Genomic DNA, 19,594 nt, shown 5'->3' with positions numbered 1-19,594 from the left:
CCTCCACCACTCAGCCAAGCCCAGCCTTGGGAAGAGGCTACACTCCAGCGATGGGAGAGGCTGCAGCGAGGCAGGGCCCACCAGCCCAAGCACCCCCAGCCACAAGTTCCTAAAGCTACCTAGCCCACTAAGCAAGGGGCCATGAACACAAATCCCTCTACCTGTGGGCAGCCACTATCTTGCCTTTTCTGCTTAAATTCAGGTGTGTTCGTGGGGGCCACAGCAGTCTTATGCCACCAGAAAGCATGTGCCACGAGGTGGCTGCTGGGCCAGGGCAGCCAGAGCCAGCAGCGAGGGCTGCACCAAGCCCTTGAAACATCTTTTTGTGGGCAGCTTGACCAAGGCCCAGCAACTGCAAGCAGTTCTGGGGCTGCAGGAGGCAGAGAAATCAGCCCTCCCTGGTCGGCTGGAGGGGCCAAGGGTGCCAGTCCCAGGTGCAGACAGCTGTAGGTAGAGATGAACCTCAGCCAGTGCCACAGTGGGGCTTTGCTAGCTGCACCTCCGCAGGGAGCAGCGAGGGAGCATCCAGCTTTAGCTTTTTCTTTTCTCAACTACTCCATTACAAAGAATTTGGGAAGCTAATCGTTACATACTTCCCAAGCATCTAATTTTTGGACATTCCCTATAAAAAAAAAATAAAAAAAAAGCAGCTACATTGCTTTGGCAGGGCTGCCGGCATGCTCACACCTTGCAGAGGATGGGAGGGCACGGCCACTCTGGAACGCCAGCAGTGCTTCCTCCTGGCCTGCTGGTCACACAGGGCAAGGAACCCCAGCTGTTGGCTCCCAGGGTAACAGGATGGGTGCAGAGAAATGATTTCTCATAATTTTTCTCACCACATTCAGCTGCTGCCTCTTGTTGGCATCACACACCAAGATTCTAAAAAGGCCTCCGAGGGCTTTTGGCTTCTTTCTGCCAGAAGTGCAAGGTGATGAGCGCAGCTCTGATGGCTCGAAACACCCAGCAGCTACGCGCATCCTTAACATCCTGCTGTGCCCCTCCACAATGCTCTTCAGGGCCTGCCAGCATTTGCTGGCACCCAGTAAAGCTCCTCCAGCCCTGGCCACAGCCACTTGGCTGTCATCTTTGCACAACAGCTTCCAGCTGCAGCTTCAACCAGAAGGCAACCAGGGCCCAGGGACCACAAACCAGCACGCTTGTGCTCCTGGCGATGAATTCTGGGCTGTTCAGGGCAAAGATTTTCAGACTTGGCTAGCGGGTTTTTTTCCTCCTACTGAGGCATTTATGTCCAAGCTAAATGAACATGGTGTTCAGTTGCTGCTCTCCCACTGTGGGTTAGCAGTGACACCAAGATTTACTTACTTGCTGGCTGGTGCAGAGCAAACAGCAAACCACTAGTTTGTAACAGCAGCTGCATCCTGGGGCAACGGCTGCAGAGCTGAAGCGCAGCCAGAGGTCCACAGGAGCAGGAGGAGGCATCTTACCTGCTCCAAGTCAGCAGCAGCACGTGAGAGCAGAGGTATCTTGATGCAGATGCTATTGTATAATAAAAGCATCCTCCCTACATAGCTGTCACTGAAGACACTGCCCAGGATGACAGCAGGCTGGCCTAAGCCAGCTCAAGAGAGACTTGCTGAGGGAAGGAAGCAAGTTGAGCATTTATTTTTTTTCTACATCTGCTTGAAAAAATAATTTGACAACAATCATAGCCTAAGCTTATGCCAAGTCCCTTCCGGCCTTAAGCTAAACCAAGCCGGGGGGTGGGACAACCCAAAAAACCACCCAGCTCTGTTCCCTACATCCGTTCATTTCTTGCAGGCTCTCCCTCCTTGTGCAGAAGCTGAGGGCTGCACAAGGCTCCAGGACCACCCCCTACCTGGGCTCTGGCACCCACCCCCCGCCCAAGCTGCACAGGCAAAGCCAATGGGCAGAGTACCCGAGGGGGTAAGGGGGTATCCAGCTCCCCATGGCCCCACCAGCACCTCTCCCAGCACGCCAGCTGTTCCCTCCACAGCATCAACATGCCCAGGCTTGCACCCTTTCTCCTCAAAGCAGGCAGCCAAGGAGCAGCAAGCTGCTGCAGCGTCATTCAAATGTTAACAGCACAGTCACTGGTCCACAGGGGTGGGATATTTTACCAGCGCTGGGCTGTGGGGCTGGAGACACTGCAGGGATGCTTTGAGAGGGCAAAAAAGAACAGATTTGTAGGTGGGGCAAGATCCAGCTGGGGCAGCAAGAAGAGCAGCATTGGGGTGGGAAAGCAAAAGGCCAAAGGGGACCACAGGACACATGCCAAGCACAGTAGCCACTTCCTCCAGCCCAAAGACATCACAACCTTCAACACAAAAGTACAAAATTAAAATGGAAGGTGTCCATCTAGTCCCGTCTCTCCCCTCCCCCCCCCCCATTAGCCATCAGCCCTCCCCTGCCAGCAGCCACCTCATGGGAGGTGCAGGAACAGCCTCCTGCCCTGTGCAGGGCTGACACCCAGCCACTTCACCTACCCCACGAGGCTTTGGGGAAAAGCCGTTTGGATCCTTCCCAGCTCCGCAGTCCTTCCAGCCACGGAAAATATCTTCCCAGGAATGCAAGATACAAGCCTGATAAGCACACTTTAAAACAAGATGGGGGTAAGTTTTAAAGTTGTCCTTCAGTTCAGGCTGTGTTTAAGCAATAGGGTAATTTGTTATGAGGAGGTTTTTTTAATCAATTCAGTAACTCCAAAGCTGTAGCATTAACAGCCTTACAAAGCCTTGCCTTCTCAAATCACTTTGGCTTTCCAGCCCCACAGAACAGCTGCTTGAAACGAAGAGGGGCCAGAACAGGAGGAACTGGGTTATGAAGAAATATGCCAACTTCATTTTCAGCCGAGTTGCATCGCAGGCCTCCCACTTAACAGCAAGCAGCAACTCCCAATGCAAGGCGCTGGATCCCACCTTTCCCCTCACCCTGCCTCCACTGCAGGCAGCTACCACAGCAGTGCAGCAGAGACCGCTGCTTGTCACTGCCACAGTCCTTCCCTGCCACCAGGTGTGGTTTAACCTCTCCTCACTGGTGCCTGGCACGTTTGACACTTCAGAGCAGCAAGACTTGCCCTTTTCCCCAAGAAAGCGAAGGCAGCAATGCATTTTTGGGAAGCACAGTGCAGCCAGCCACAAAACCGCTTCTCTTGCCAGGGCTCACTGGAAAAGCAAACAACAAAATCCTGCATTCTCAAGAGCCCTTGAACTGACACTTTCCTACAACAGGCTGAAGGGAGACTCCCCATCAGAGGCTCCACCACACAGAAAAGACATACGAGATTGATGGGAGCATGTAACCCAATAGCTCAGCATGCTTGCACACACCAATTAAATATCCCAGTTAGCCTGGAGTACAGACAGGATGGCACACAATTTGCCATAAGCCACTCAACCCAACAGCGAGGCAGTGCTCATCATGCTTTTAAGCACCTGCTTTTCAAAGCAGCACCTTGTCATTTGTACACAGCTGCCACACAGCAGTTTGCCTCAAGCCTGTGCCCAGTGTTCCCAGCCCCAGCATAACCAGGCAAGCAGGCAGAAGAGCCATTGTCACTCCCACGTACCAGCTCCATGCAGTTTTGAACACTTTGGCTCACTGACTGGAAGTGGAAGCCAGGGATGTTAGGGGCTGCACAGCCACACAAGCACTGCCCTGCCTACACTAACCTTACTCCACTGAGAAGCAGAGTCTCAAACTGAGCAAGCGTTCCCAAGCTCCCAGCACATGCAACATCCTCACCCAACCCCGTTAAACAAAGCCTCTGCAAGGAAAACAAAAATTGGCTCACACTGATTTTATTTAGGCTTTGAACCTGCCTCCCTTTCAGCCCCATAGGGTAAAGGCAGAGGAGTATTAATTTACATCACTCAGATTACACCAAAGTTGTACCTCAGCCAGCAGTGCAGCTGGCCCGACTTACTCGGGAAAGCCAAAAAAAAACCAAACACAAACCAACACACCACACCACCACATATGTAAATGAAGTTCCCACAGAACTAAAATAGACAAACCAGATAGGAACCTCCGAGATAACTAGGGCACACTCCACTCCCACCTCCGCAGACACTATCACTCCTCCCAGCCTGCTGCCACATCTATCTCACCCCTGCAGAAACCTGGCTCCACCTCAACCCTCCTGCACCAGGGCCCAAAAACCAACAAGACAGACATAAAAACTCTGAAATGGAGGCCTGAGGCCTCACAGGTCCACAGCTAGCCAGCGCCTCACGGCCTCCCCTTTCAGGCACCTTAACCTCCGATACCCCTGCAATCACTGCAGTAGGGAAGAAGTTATGATTTCCAGTCCAAGGCAACATCCCTGGTCAGGCATGCACTGCATCAACAACAAACCCCCTTGCCCCAAGGCTCTCTGTGAAGGTATTTGTGTTCCTTTATTCAATCCAGACTGCCACCAGGTCAGGCAGGTAGAAAGCGCAAGGAACCTGTTACTGTTGCATCCCAGCAAGAACCAGAGAAGCAACAGTGGTTTGCTCCAGGTCTGTCAAACAGATGCATTTCCTAACAAGGGACACAGCAGGCACAGCAAGTTTTAAGTACTCCAGTAAGTCTTGAGCCCAAGCACACACTTGCTTTGTAATGCACCTATGACAGAGCGTGGTCGTTCCAACATTTCTCTCCTCTAGTAGTACAGAAAACCCCCAAACCCTGCAAACTGACCAAGTTCTAGTTAACCTGCTCCTGAATAGCTGTCAAATACAAAGGAGCTATTACCACAGCCAGGCTGTGCTGAAAAACCTCATAATTTCACCCTCTTCCCCAGTGTTCCCAGTACTCAGGCTCAGACAGTGTGCTGGTGTTGACTCCTGTTCCATCCATCCTCCTACTTTGATCTTGAAGTCATACTACAACTGAGAACAGACTCAAGTATCCTTGTCTGACAGAGCAGCTCAGCCAGCACTCAGCTTGAATAGTGCATAGTCCATTCTGGGTGTATTTGTATGAGGTTTTTTTGTTGGGTTTTTGGTGGTTTTTTTTTTTTTACCAATTTTGGTATCTCTTCCAGAGAAGTCTCTGAGCAATCATGAAAGACGAAGGTGGTCCACTCCATTATGATGGCATTTCTTGGACTTTGCCTTATTGACCTCTGCCTGCTCTTGCACTCCAAAGCCACAGGTAAAAACTGCGTGAAGTCTGTCTGGAAACAGTCAAGTTGTACTGTCAGTAGTATAGCCTGGTCCTAGCGCACTACCAAATCCTTGGACAAACACCTTGCTGCAACCTCTCCTGCAAGTTACCCTAAGAAACACATTAGACCAAAAGGCATCACCTAAAATGGGTTTAAATGAGTTTTATTTTAGACAACCTACATGACAGATGTTTGGGGTTTTTTTTTTTTTTCTTTTTTTTATAACAATGCCTCCACTCCAAATCAGGGTCAAAATAAGTGAATAAAGCTCAAGATGACATCAGTCCAGTTAGACATTGCCGATTCCTGGTGTTGTGCCAATGAAGAAGAAACAGCAGCCAGCTATGAAGACAAGTGATCCAAAACCATACTGTTTGATTTGTTACTGAAACAAAAGTAGCAAGGGTTAGTTCAATGTCAAGACAGTCACAGTAAGTTTCTATAACTTACTTGTGTATTCCCTAATTCAATCTGAGCTGCCACAGTCAGGCAGGCAGAAAGCGCAAGGAAGTTATTTTTGCATCTTAGTGCAAACCAGAAAGCAACAGAAAGAGTGCTCATGGTCTATCAGAGGATGCTGATCATTTCTTATGATCATACAGAGCAACTGGTACCAGCTGCTGAGCAAGCCAGACTGGATGCTTATTCATCCCCTTTTTCTTGACACACCAAGTTTCAGATTTCCTTTCAAATAAGAGTATGTCCTAAAGAAGTACTAAAGTTTACAACGTACATATGTCTCTCTTCAGAGAGCTGTACACAAAGAAGCTGTAAGGTTTTTTGCCCACTGGAACACCCTGATGCTATTCCTGTAACTCCACCTACCTGAAGATGGTGTTACCCGAATCCAAAAGGTCTGCCCAAGTAGGGTAGATGCATGCAAGCTTCTGGTCTGAGAAGGTACCTGCCAGGTGACCACCTATTCTAGGGCCCAGGACAGACATCACCCTTCAGTCAAGCTGCAGGAAGCTGTGTGTCTGTTTTGGCCAGTAAAAGCATTCCCTTAGTTGGACTACTGCTCCACAATAGAATTTGGTTCATCTTTACATGACTGGCATACCAGAAAGCCTGTAAGAGGCTTTACAGATAAATTTAGCTGGCTATAAACAGACTTTGTAAGTCCACAATGACTGGGCAAAGCAATTGGTGATTCCACACCGCTAGTCTGCATCAAATTCCACAGTTCTCCAAATAAGCTAAAAGTACAAGTGTTGGGATCCAAATACTGTTTCACTGCAATCACATTCCAAGAGTAGTTAAAGCAGACCACAGGAGCTGTCTGAGCTTAGACAGCTGGAGATTCCAAGTAGAATAAGGTTAAGTACTCAGTCAAGTATCACTGTGATCCCAAATTTAGGGCAATATTTGAACAGTTCTTGCATAACAAAATAAGGGCATCAAATTAAGTGAAAGAAGAAAAAACATGACCAAATACTTCAGAATTAACCCCCACAAGAGGGACCAAAGTAGCAAGTGCTCCATTTCAGAGGACATTGTCTTTAATAGTTTAAAACCATAACCAATTACACATTTCGCCAAGGCAATTCTTCCTACATTTCTTAGCCATTAAGTCACCATGAATCGCTACAGTGAAACTGTGTCCCCTTTTACTATAATTGAATAGTATACAATGGAAGTTCCAGCCACTTTGTATAACACAAAGTAGCAATTAGGGTGTACTTACATGAACTTTTAAGTTTTTGAACTGGCAGCTACTGTTCAACAGGGATACAAGAGAACAAGTGATGCATTGAAAGAGCTAATCATGTAGCAGCAGTTAGGCACATTCATCCATTTCAGGTCAGTACTTACACATTTCTCAATTTCTAAGCCATCCTTAAAGAAAATCATATACGGGGTCACACCATCCTCACGGAAATCCAGAAGAGCCACCATGCCATCTGGATTCATGTTCTCTCCTACAAAGAACTTCAGAGAAATATGTTACTGAGACATTTAATGAGCTATTACCAGGAGAAAGTGCCTTTTTGTATAAGAAAGCTACAACATCTCCAAGTTCGAAGTCTCCACGACCAGCTGCAGCAATTTTGCTTTTGCAGCTCACCCATTTTAGTGCCACACCACACTACTATGAACAGCAGAGTAAGACACAACAGACAAAGTTATCCTTCAAGTCTTTTAACTCCACAGTTCCTAAATGGCGATAACTATAAATGTAGTTAACTACAAACAGTGCAAGCTGAAATAAGACGCCCGAACACCAAGTCTTTCGCTCTTTCTCCTCCCTGCTTCTCAGAAACCCTAACGCTCTTAGAGAAAGGATGTCCCCACAAGAGAGGCCCTCAAAACTCAAACTAGTTCAGCAGATGAACCAATTGCAGCTTGCATCATTGCAGTAAAGAGACAGAAGTTTCATTACCTGGTAGTTTTTGAAGTTAGCAAGGATGTGTTTGATTTGTTCTGCAGCCCCAGTCATGAAAGGCTTTACTCTCTCTGGCTTGTGTTCCTCAAGTCTGGCTTTGATTCTGGAAGGAAAAACACACTGAAAACATGTTCTAGCTTAATAACTTCACTGTGCAGCATCACATCATAGCAAGAAGAGTTACTAGCAGTCAAACTGTGATTTTGCTGCCTTTCTCCTGTTCCCTCTCAAAGCCCCCAAATTTGAAGGGAACTAGCAGAACAGTGCCTGCCAATCATCAAGCTCACTTCTAGTGGTAGATGAAAATTAGCAAGCCACTTCCACAGCACCAAGAGTACTCTCTGTCAGTATCGGAAAGCATTTTCACCTTTCATACTAACCCACTGAACCATGAGCAACAGAAATTACACCTTAAATTAGCAAGAAGTTTCATTCACACACATTATTTTTGGACATTTAAGTGTCAAGTTAGAAAAGCTTCAGGAAGCTTTTCTTGACCACCTAACCCCCTTCCACATGAAGGTTTGGCATGAAGAAACCCAAAAGAAAACAACAGGGTTACAAATAAGATCTAAAGCACATGACCAGGTCCTCTACCTCAGCCAAAATAAACTTAGATATTCCAGTATCAATTCTTTAGAGCTCCAGTTCTGCCAAGCGTTAAGACATTACAGAAGTTCACAGCCAGTTTGGCACGTGTATCAAAACTAACACCTACTGGGAATAAAGTTCAACACTGTTTTTAAAATCTCAGCAAACTAAATAAATTTCACAATCCCTTTTAAAGATAACGCCTACCAATACTTACGCTTTCATGTAATCCTTGATGTATTTCTTGTAGGATTCTTTTGTAAAGCTGGTTTCCTGAAGGTGGTGGTTTATTACTATATCGACACCAGTTATGACCGTGGCTTCTGTTCCATCTCCCTCAGGACCTTCAGCAGAGGCATTGCCACCAATTAGAGAGTCATCAATTTGACCCTCTGTCCTGGTGACCATCTAGATTTAGAGACATCAAAAAACTTAACGGCTCTGCGAAAGTTTTAACGCTACCGCTCTTACACATCTATGACCTGACAGCAGGGCATGACTTCAGAGCCACAGTTAAGCGCAAGGAACCTGACTGCAGCCCGAGCACGGTTTAAGCCAGACGGCTCTCCCAACACCTGACCGAAGCTTTGCTACACCGCCGGCGCCGCACACCAGCCTGGCTGCCCCGGGCCCTCTCGCTCACCACCGGCCGGCCCTGCCCCGGCCACAGGCACCCGGCCGCGGTGGGTGCCCCCCTCTCGGGCCCCCGCAGGAAGCCGGTCCCCGCTCCCCAAGCCGTGCCTCCGCCACCGGCCCGGCTCCCCGGCCCAGAGTCACCGCTGCGAGGCCCGCCCCCCCTCACCGCCCGGGGCGGCCGGGCCACTCACCTTCCCCTCCACTTCCAGGCACAGGCCGTTCGCCACCTCCCGGATCTTGTAGATGTCCGAGAACATCTCGTCCTCTGCGGGGGACGGACACACACAGGCGGGCGCCGCCGCGTCAGCCTCCACCCTCCGCTCCCCCGCGCCGGCCCGCGGCCCCTTCCCCTCACCGCCCGGCCGGGCCCACGCTCCCTCCGGCTCCCCCACCCCCGGGCCCCGCGGGCCCGGCCCGAGCCCCCCCGGGCCCGGCCCTGCCCCCCCCGGCCCCCCGCCGCCGCCGCCCGCACTGCACATGCGCGGCACCGCCGGGCCCAGCGGCCGGGCCCAGGCCGCGGCCAGCCGCTTCCCCCGGCCGACCGAGCCGCCGCCCGCCCCTCCCGGCCCCAGCGTCGCCCCCCCCCCCCCCGCGCCGCCGCTCTTACGGCTGATGCAGTCCCGGTAGATGATCATGGCGGCGGCGACGGGCGGCGGCGGCGCGGGTCTCTGCGCAGCGACCCGAGAGCGGGCGGGAGCGAGGCGGAAAGGGCCGAGTCAGCGCCTGCCGGGGCTCATATAGCGGGCACGTCCCGGCGCGTCATCGCGCACGCGCGCCCTCCCCCCGCCCCCCTCCCCCCGCACCCGCCCCGCGCGGCGCCCCCGCGCGGCCGGTGGGCGGGAGGCGGCTGGCGGCGCGGGGGGCGCCCGTGACGGGGCCGTTAGAGCGGCCGTTGGCGAAGGGGGGGGAGGGGGGTGTCCCGCAGCACGAGCCGCTCCCCCGCACCCGCCGCAGAGCCGTGCCGGCGGCAGGGCGGCGTGTGCCCCCGCTGACGGGGCCGGGAGCTGCGGCCGGGGGGCGGCCCTCTGCCCGGGGCGGGGGCGGGGCGGGGGCCGAGGGCGGGCCGTCGCTGTGCTTTGGCCGGGCGGTTCGCCCAGCGCCCGTGGCCGCTTCCCCCCGCTGGCTTGTGCCCCGGCCCGGGCACGAACCTTACCGCCAGCCCGGGACGGGCTCAGGCGGAGGGGGGAGCGGTCCGCGCCTCGCCCGCGCACCGCCGGGACGCGCCGCTCGGTGCCCCGCGGCGTCCCTCGCTGTGCCCGCTCCCGAGCAGCCCGATAACGCGCCTGTCGGCTGTCGCGACCGCCTGCAGGCGCTGCCCGCTCACCTGCGGGGGCCTCGCTGGAAGCCCCACCACCTGCAGGGACTGCTGAGGGTGGGCCCTGCTCACTCGCTGCTGGGGAGCTCCTGACACCTTGTTAGGGCCGTGAGGTGTTGTCACTGTTCAGGGTGCTGCGCCTTCTCCAAATAAACGATGTTCTTTAATAGGCAAACAATTAAGAAGCTGTTAGAGTCCTCCTGTTATTCCTCCCCCCGATAACGAGAGTTGGGTATGTTCAGAGACGCCACTTCCGTGCTAGCGAAAGGACTGCTTGGAGCAGGTATATTGCTTGGATTTTTGTCCACAGTGAAGTCAGATTAAGCCCGGCAGGCAGGGTCAAGGTGAAAGGCAGAAGGACAGTGATGCCTAGGCCTCTTATTTCCCCCTTGCACGTACTTTTCTGCAGTAGCCTGTCACAGCAGAAATTAATGCAGACCCCCCTTGAACCCTAATTCTTAGGGGACATTGACAAAATACCTTCAAAAGACACCGTGGGACCTACAATGCTTAATGTTGCTAATGATCCTGGACTTGACAGAGGCACCGGGGCACAGAATACAATTGCCTGTCCCTCACCTCCTCAGGCTGTAAATTACTCATTGCTTGCTTTGTGTATGCCAGAGGAGCTCGAGTTTTATCTCCTCCTCCCCTGCTATCACTTCCTTTGCTCCAGAAATCAGTGCCTTTTTTTTTTTTTCAGATGGTCTAGCTGCTTACATAATTAAATTTAAGTCGTTCTCTGCTGTTTTTCACCTTCATGACTACCGTTGCTATTTCAGACCTGAAAAAGGGGCTTCTGCCCCAGAGCTTATCGGTTTTGTCTTGGTGGCAGCTGGCCTGATAAAAGATAGCCCCTCTTCTTACAAACCGCAATAGAAAAAGAGCAACTTTCATCTTCAGCAGTGGGTTGAGTGACAGGGGAACATTTGGCTCCTTCACTGTAATGTAATATGCAGCTAAAAACATCCAGTTAGTAGGTGTGCTTCAATTTGGTTATATTTTGAAGAGATTGTTCTAGAAAAATGAATATTTCTGTAGCGGTATTGAAACCTCTTACAAATTCAGCAGTTGACTCAATTTACTGGAGTCAAGGTAGAAACCCTTTGACACAACTGCTAAGCTAGATGGACCTTCAGGCTGATTTGCCTGTAGCTCTACATTCAGAGTTGCAGCTGTGAAGTGGGAGATACTATTAAAAAATGTGTCAGTTATATAGGTCAAGGCTCCTGTGTGAACACCAATTTGGTGTGGAGTTAAACTAAATAAATATCAAGTGGAAAAAGCTTTAAATGAGACTAGGAGTGTTGACATGACAAGGTTTTGCATCCTTTTAACTTGAATTGCTTTTAAAATTAATTTAAACTCAGACAACCCTGAATAAATCCCAGGACTAAGTGATATTTTAATTGGTATAGGTTTTGCAAGAAGAACTTCACCAAGGTACCATTGCTGAAAAGTTCCTGTGATGCTATATAAACAGGCAATTATGTCATGTGTTGATACATTGTCATGAACTAGATTAGAAAATGCATTAATTTACCACCCCCACTCCTCAAAACCAGCATTGTTTGAAGAAAACCTTAGTGTTCCTCACCTGCTTCATCCAGCCAACAGTTAATACATTCCAGCCTGGTAGGCTGGTTAAAAAGGTGGTCCCTCCCGCAGCACATTCTTTTTAGGTGCTGAGTGACATCTAAAATGATGTGACAGGTTTTCCTGACAGTGCACCTCATCTTTGGAGACATGTAAATCCCCAAGGACTGAACAAAGTCCTGTGTTTTTATAGATGAGGCTTTTAATATCATTTGAGGAGGATTTTCTAGGCTGGTGTCTGCAGAGTCTTACAAGAAGCCTTTATCATGGAAGATGCATCTCAGCTAGTCGGGAATTAATGCACTGTTACTCATTTCCACCAAACATTAGCATCTGGATATGACTGTGTTCAACTAATTGTTTGTGTCTTGGATTAAAATGGCAGATGAGAGCTGATACTTTGCCGTTCTTTCTCTAAGTGAACAATATGTTTTCAGCCCGTTGTGGTGCCTCCTGTTGAGCTGTATGAAAAGGGAGGAGATCTTGCCTGCAGCTAAGGCTCCTGCCAGGTGCAGTCAGTGGAAACAAATGAGAGGTGAGGCTGGGCTGTCACGTAAGGGACAGCACCAGTGCGTTTGTTCTAACCTTTGTAAAAGGCTGTAAAAGGCACATAGTAGTGGTGATATTTTACATCACTTGCTGGATGCGGGAGAGGGTCCTATATATATATATATATATGTATGTATGTGTGTATAAATATATATTTCTCCTGGTAGAGAGGAACTGGAAAATTGAAGACTAAACAACTGAGCATGACTGGCATTGAAGAGAGGCCTGGCAAGGCAGCCTGTGCCCAGTGCTGTCTTCCCCAGCACATCTCCTGGCACAAAGCCTCTTGCATTGGGAGAGAGGATGCATGGCAAGCCTGTGATCAGCTTGTGTCTTCACAAATCTGGCTGGAATTTAGGACTGAAACAGGAGCTGACTTCATAGCCCCCTCATTCCACCCATCCAGATAAAAACTGTAGCTCAAACTGGTTTTGTTCAAGTTCTTTCCCCAGGGAGTTTCAGGGCAATAAAGGTTTGATCTTTAGGTGCTAAAAACCTTACTAATTCGGATTTGACCTCAGAAAACTGGGCCATCCTTTTGACTCTTTCAGGTGTGTTTGTTACATGATATAGTCAGCCTTTCAGGCCCTGGCAATTCTTGGAGCTTTTTGGGTCTTGAGTAAAAATTGGTCATTTATATCTACATTGGCACAGTACTGTCAGAATCCCAGATCCCGAGACTGATACTTGAAAGAGTTGAGCTTTGATCATCAGTATAGCTTATCAGGTCTGACCTATTCACAAATAATAGAATATGTTAGACTGGATTAGATAGATGAAGATATCCCAGAAAAAGGCATCACTTTTTAGAATACAAGAAAGATCTTCAATTCAGCAACAACCCCTCCTGCACTCATAAGAAATGTAGGTGTTGTTACTCTGACATTTACAGTATTTACAGTTCTTTCCGTTGCAGCTGGGTCCCTGAAAATCCTCTGCATCTTTCTTGGCTGTACACATCCACAGCTGTTTTGCTTGATGGCTGGCTGCGCTTCTTCAGACAGACAGAGGTCACTGCACAGCAACGAAAAGCCTTTTCTCATCTGTGACATTAGGTGCACCATTTCAGTTTACCTAGAACCTCTCCGGTGGGGAGGTGTGAGGGTGTCAGGCTACACTGCAACTAGTGCATTTTCAGGAAAAACAGGACTGGAATTGTAAAGATAAGATCTTTGAAGCACGGTGCTGCCCAAAGCTGCAGCCACATTTTAGACTTAGGTACATAAATATCCACGTGACTATAAGAACTATGGTAGAAAGGCCTACTCCTGTCTTGGGTCTGCTGCCATTCAGTGTTTCACTGATGTGCTGAATGCTGGGAAAGAGGGTGCATTCATTAAAGTTGCAGGCATTAGGTTGGGAAGGACCACAAGGGTATTGCAGATTGAGAACTTAATTAAAAAATTATTTTGACACATTGGACAAATGGCATGAAGAGTTAGAAGGTACTTGGACAAGGCCAGTAGGTCAGTGAGCAGTCAAATTTACTAAAGGAAAACCTTTCAAAGGCTTTTAAACACAAGGATGCAGTACAAGGCTCAGGCAAACTCTGAGCTGCACGCTGCTAGAAACTGAGATGGTGTATGGGGGAAGTACTGCCTCATTACTGGCCCTGGTCCTCTGCTCTTCCCTAGCCTTCTGCTGCTGGCAAATGCCAGGGGACACTGGGCTGATGCTGCACTCCATATGGCTGCTTTGATGTCATGCTTCTGACTGCAGAGCAGAAATGATCAGCTACAGGCACAGGTCAGAGAACTGCACAGCTGTTCTGCAGAAAAGATCTGGGGTACTGGCAGGTCCAAAGCTGAACCAGAATCATAGAACCACAGAATCATTTAGGTTGGAAAGGACCTTTAAGATCATCAAGTCCAACTGTTAACCTAACACTGCCAAGTCCACCACTAAACCATGTCCCTAAGAACCACGTCTACACATCTTTTAAATACTTTCAGGGATGGTGACTCCACCACTTCCCTGGGCAGCCAGTTCCAATGCTTGAGTACCTTTTCAGTGAAGAATTTTTTCCTAATATTATCTGTCTTACCTGTTTTAAGAAAAGCCCACACCATATTGGAATATATAACTGGTGATGTTATGTGTAAGAAACTGCTGCTGTCTTAAAGATGTGAGGGGCTGAGCTCTGTTCAGTGCTGCATATACCTCCTGGAGCACTGACTCCAGCTTTAGCAATGCACTTTGAAAAAGGTATGGACTAATAGGCCAGGGTTCAGAAGAGCAGTGGGAATGAGTAGAAGGAATATGAGCTGGTTTATTTTGCTGCAAGAGAGTTTAAATTAGGCACTGGGAATGCTTTTCAGTGCTCTCAATAGAGAAGCAAGGAATAGACTGTCCACCTAGTTCACTGTCCCTGCAGGTTTTTGAGAATAGGCTAGAAACCTGCTTAGGTGAGATCAGAAAGTATGTTAGATCCACCATGAATGACACAGGTAACAGCTGACCCTGCCCTGCAACAGATGGACAGACTGCCTCTAGGTCCTTTTAGCCCTATTCTGTGTCACCCTGCAATTCTTAGATGAGCTATGTGCTGTCATTTACACGTGTTTAGACTGGTTACACAATTGGGATAAAAATAATATCCTCATAACCCTATTCAGAGTGGACAGGAGGGTTTGGAAGAGACATGTTGTAAGAGAAGAATGTGTTTGTTGTTCTGCATGGCAAGGTAAGTCTGTGTGGAAATCACATATGTGCAGAGGGAGAAGCATTCAGGTTCTGCAGTGCCCAGAGCTTTAATCCTGGTACAAGTCCCTGCTTTAGTCCTCTTTAAAAACAATGTGGTACAGTTCTTTGACTCAGGTTTGAGATAGGCTGCAGAAAAGGCTCCTTCCATGCCAAACATAAGGGAAAGGTGAGCAGGGATTTAACTACTCTCATGCTTGCCGGTACTCTGCTTAATCTGCAGGCAGTAAGCCTGGATCTCTCTGCAAAGAAATGGAAGATTTATAAATTCATCCACAAAAAAAATAAAAAAATTGCGGGAATCAGCACAGGCCTGGACAGTTCAATTGCTTTGCAAAAATGACAGTGGAATTCATTGTATTTAACCTCCACAGAACAGACAGCTCACTGCCAGATCCCTTTGTTAAGTGAGCTGAATCTGACTTCTCACGGAGCAGCATGGCCTGCTCCTAAGGGAAGGGGAGCTGCGAGGGCTGGTGGTGGTGCGGGCAGTTGAATAGCTTTTTTCTAAGGCAAATTAGCCTCTGCCTAATTTTTCTCCCGAAGCCGTTGAGCTCAACTGTATCCTCAGCTAACTTAGCGATCCCCATCGAAAAGACTCAAGAAATCTGTGTTTGCGCTCCAGGTGTTAAGGCTTCCTACTTATTTGGGTGCTTGTGACATCCGGAGACGCCCCACTAGATGGCGGGACAGGAGCTGGTGGATGGCAAGCAGGGCTCTACTCACCTTGGTAGGAGGCCAGAGCTGTTTCCACTGGTGCTGGTGTCATTCCCGTATCACCCGGAATGCCCCAGGACCAGCGCAAGACAGATGTGATCTTGGGCTTGTAACTGATACAACTTCTCTGGGCCCCTGGCCACTTGGATGCTGCACACAAATACCATTCTCTCCAGATGATCAGCATCCCCATGTGATCAGCTGGGGCCTATGGAGTTTTTAACCATTAGAGGGGCTAATCCTGCCATGATACACTCACTCAGCTGTTATTTTTCAAAATGACATTTGCTTCAGAAATGTTTTGAAGACTGAAATTGAATTCTTCCATTTTAATCCATTGCTGCATGCTTTTTAGTTCATTGTTATGTGGTGTGAGCTCTCGGTCTTGTCAACAGAGAAATAATCATCAGAGCATGCAGCTTGTTAATGATGTTATTCCTAAAATTCTGGCACTGGATTTGCCAGCAGGTAATAAATAAGGAACATGCTCAGTTATGTTTGTAAAGCAACCCTTGCTGCAGATGCCCCAGGAGAATGGCAGGAATAAAGATGGTGTTACAAGAGAATGGGAAGATCAACCTTTTGGTCTCCCAGTTGTGCAAAGCATCGCTTTAAAATACTGTAGAGGAAAGCAGGCAACAGGACTAAAAGACAAAGACTGCATTTTGGAAAAGATCTTCCTAAATAGTAATCCACTAACCTGAATTCATAACACTTGTCAATTGTAAATACAAACCTGCTATTATTTTCAAAGATCCCAAGACAGATTTGTTATTTATTATTTTCTGATAAGGGTTTTGTGTCTACTGTATTCCCCTCCTTCTGTGAAAATCAAAAAGGGACCTGAGTGACAAAGGATTCAGAGGCTTAGGAGATATCACCCAGCTTCTGAGTGATTTTGAATTCCTCTGGTTTAAATTGTTTTATAAAGGTCTGTACCATAGAAGCCATTATGAAATGGGGAATTTTAACAGAAGGGTGGTAGAAGCAGCTCTTTGCAAATTGTCACCCACAAATGTGCTCTGAGGAAATATGGGCTGATCTGTTTATCTATCTGTGAGATCGCTGATAACCTTAGGCACTTTAAGATTAGGGTAGGAAAGGACCTTGAGAGGTCAATCATCCAGCCCTCTTTCATCAGGGGGATTAGTTAGACACACAACACTCTGGGGAGAAGTTTGCCTTGTTTTTCAGATCTCATGATGGAAATTTCCATCCTCTTCTGCAGAACAAACATTTACTGAAAAAGGGGCTGGGGGCTGGGTACTCCCATTCCCCTGTGAGTGTTGTAAATACAGGATGGATCAGAACCTGTATTAAAGTGGATTTAGGGGTCTGTCTGAAGCTCAGATCTTGATGGAGCTGAGTTGTCACATTCTACACAGACGCTTGGTTGCACAGTTTCCATAGTTATCCAAAAAAAATCTGTATTATTTGCCACTACTTTCACACAGGATGAACCAGGATGTTCCTCACTGTTTGGTTCCTTCACTGGGCCAGTGGGCACATGGAAGTCTATCTGCAGGGCCATGACACTGTAGGCAGAGAAGAGAAACAGAAGAACAGGCCCATCTCATGTATTTCTGCTAAGAAGATTTACATATAAAAAGCAGTTTAGCTAATGAATACAAATCCGGGCAGAGTTGCCTGAAGCAATAATAGATACCTCTGTGAAAACAGAAAAACAATTCTCAGTGCTGATCAGAAGACTGAACTGCTAATGAAATTTTAAGAAAGAAATAGACAATAAAACCAGAAACATCCTTGCCATATGTATGTCTGCATACACACACAGAATAAATATATGTATACACACACATACACATTTTATATACAACTGCTGTATGCCCAAATGTCAAATGCCATGTGCAGTTCTGGCCTCCCAGTGTCAAAAGGGTATGATAAAAGTAGTAACAGTACCAAGAGGAGAGGCAAGGAGTGAAATACTAAACGTGGAATAGGACACACCAGCTTTAAAAAGAGATGTCTGGGGTGTTTGGTATGACAGCAGTCTTTGAAATTAACTGAGAAAGTTAAAAAAGGTTAATTATTTGCTGCCTCTCAGCATATAGAAGTATGGACACGTCAAGAAGACGATGAGGTGACCAGGTTTAGAAGACGCAAAAGAAGGGTCCTTTTAACATCCTTTTTATAGTTCTGTTGTGGAACTTAGTGCTCGAGGATGCTGTGGATGCCAAAAATTTAGATTATTGCAAAAGCAATTAGAGTCACGGAAAAAACACAGGAACGGCTATTAAGCATTTCTGGCTCAGGAAGAAGCCCTTCAGCCAAGGACTGTGGGAGGCTGGGCAATTTAACACTTAAATATTACCTTCCTCTGCATAGATTTGTAGGTTTTGTGGGAAAAAGGGTTTGGAAGAGATCTCCTGTATCCTTGAATCCCCTTTATTAATTTATCAGTCAAGTGCAGCCTCAGGGAGGGACATTTCTAGGCAGGAAGAGGGAGCAACTGGGTCTCGAGGAGGCTAGGAAATCATCTCTGGCTGTTTCTCTGACCTGAAATAACCCTTGGCGAGCTGTGGGGCCATGCTGAGGTGAGGGAGGACTGATACCCGCTTTGCCTCACTAGGTCCCAGCTATGCTGATTGCATTAGCTGCTGCCCTGAGGATTTCTCCTGGTCTAATTTTGCTGTCTCATAGTCCTGACTTGGTAGTGACATTTGAAAGAGCAAGTAAACCCCTCACACGTGTCAGGTGGTTTAGCTTCCTTAATGTTTAATGACCGTGCCCAAATGCGCAGCCAAGGCAGTGTTGGGTATCCCTGGGTAAGCAAAGGATTACAGAGGTGCTGCGAGGTCAGTCTGCTTTGTTTCAGCTGTGCCAAGAGATAACATCCACCCTGCGCAGTCTTCTGGGCAGACACAGGCCCCCTCTGTCTATCTTATTTTGAGTAGTTCTGCAATGTGGTCTCATCCTGTATCCCTCTACCTATGGCTCACCAGGTATTAAATAACAGCAAATTTCCCACCTGGGACATCCTGAAATACCTGCACACCTCATCCTACAAACATTTACATGTGTGCAAGCAAGCCCAGTGTGTCAAGAGGTAGAAAAGACACATAGGCACATCCAAAGTTGAGCATACTTTTTTGCTGTTGTAATTGAAAACCGCTGTAGCCACAATGTGCACAATGCCTGTTAGGTTTGCTTTTGTGGTGTTTTTGTGTGTTTTTTTTTCCCTAAAAGGTTATGCTGTCCTTGGGTTTTGAAAAGCTCAACAGTGTGGGTGGGAGCACAGTATGCACCTGGGAGGCAACAAAGAAATTCCTATGTGCCAAAACTGGTCCTTACAGCCTCTCTTGTCTGCAACGGCAGTCAGCGCATAACCCTCCTGTCTCAGATTCTCCATGCACGAAATGAGGCTAGTAATGTTTATCCACCTACTGTGAGGGTTGATAGAACAAATCATTATTACTCTACGGGGACAGGAAACCAGGAAGAAATCCCATTGAAATAATTAATCTATACAGGAGCAAGTGAATGTGGAGCAAAGAAGGAGGCTCGGGGGCGTATGCTCTTCTAGCACAAAGCAAATGATTCTCCACTGAGAATAGCATGAATATGGAAACCACGCAACAGATGCACTGTGCTGTACATCAAATGTATGTAAATTATTCTGCTTGTCTTTTTGGTGCATTTCCTCATCATTCATGAACAGTTTTGTGCTAAACATCTGAGAGAGGATCTGAGGAGCTGGTTTTGGTTACAGTGGCTGTTGCAGACACACGGTGAGAGCACGCAGGGTACGCTGTGCTGGTGCTGCCCAGAGCTGCAGTCGGCCCCTAAGTAGCAGGATAGAAATTGGCCTCTTCTTTCAAACTGCTCTGTGGCAAGGCAAAGGCAGTGAGCCCCAGCCAGGCACTTAAGAGCAATGCCACAGAAATGGGGACAGTTTTTCTTTCTATTAATCTGAGTTTATTATCCACTCCTTTGGATTTCTGCTGGTGGCCAGTGC

At 48.1% G+C, this 19,594-nt stretch overlaps 1 protein-coding gene and 2 non-coding genes across 3 annotated transcripts; all 3 read right to left on the bottom strand.

Moving 5' to 3' along the window:
- Positions 1 to 4,364: 4,364 nt before the first annotated feature.
- Positions 4,365 to 4,500, bottom strand: LOC119143910. Its single transcript, XR_005102878.1, has one exon. It is a non-coding gene; the product is annotated as a small nucleolar RNA SNORA31 (small nucleolar RNA).
- A 778-nt stretch (positions 4,501 to 5,278) lies between these two features.
- TPT1 (tumor protein, translationally-controlled 1) lies at positions 5,279 to 9,510 on the bottom strand. Its single transcript, XM_037377764.1, has 6 exons — positions 9,349 to 9,510; positions 8,933 to 9,006; positions 8,323 to 8,513; positions 7,512 to 7,617; positions 6,944 to 7,060; positions 5,279 to 5,516 (listed from the first exon to the last, which is right to left on the bottom strand). The coding sequence occupies exons 1-6, from the start codon at positions 9,374 to 9,376 to the stop codon at positions 5,514 to 5,516; spliced, it is 519 nt and encodes a 172-aa protein (XP_037233661.1). The 5' UTR covers positions 9,377 to 9,510; the 3' UTR covers positions 5,279 to 5,513.
- LOC119143909 lies at positions 5,582 to 5,711 on the bottom strand. The gene has a single exon (XR_005102877.1). It is a non-coding gene; the product is annotated as a small nucleolar RNA SNORA31 (small nucleolar RNA).
- Positions 9,511 to 19,594: the final 10,084 nt, after the last annotated feature.

The sequence above is a fragment of the Falco rusticolus genome, chromosome 2, assembly GCF_015220075.1.
Source record: "Falco rusticolus isolate bFalRus1 chromosome 2, bFalRus1.pri, whole genome shotgun sequence".
Taxonomy (NCBI): domain Eukaryota; kingdom Metazoa; phylum Chordata; class Aves; order Falconiformes; family Falconidae; genus Falco; species Falco rusticolus.
The sequence above is the reverse complement of the archived record's forward strand: the minus strand, read 5'-3'. Positions and strand labels throughout refer to the sequence as shown.

Excerpts from the sequence above, each read along its gene's own strand:
- TPT1 (XM_037377764.1), bottom strand. The coding sequence starts at position 9,376 with ATGATCATCTACCGGGACTGCATCAGCC. Across the intron at positions 7,618-8,322 it reads ATCAAGGATTACATGAAAGC|AATCAAAGCCAGACTTGAGG; the intron begins GTAAGTATTGGT and ends TTTTCCTTCCAG. Across the intron at positions 7,061-7,511 it reads CTAACTTCAAAAACTACCAG|TTCTTTGTAGGAGAGAACAT; the intron begins GTAATGAAACTT and ends ATTTCTCTGAAG.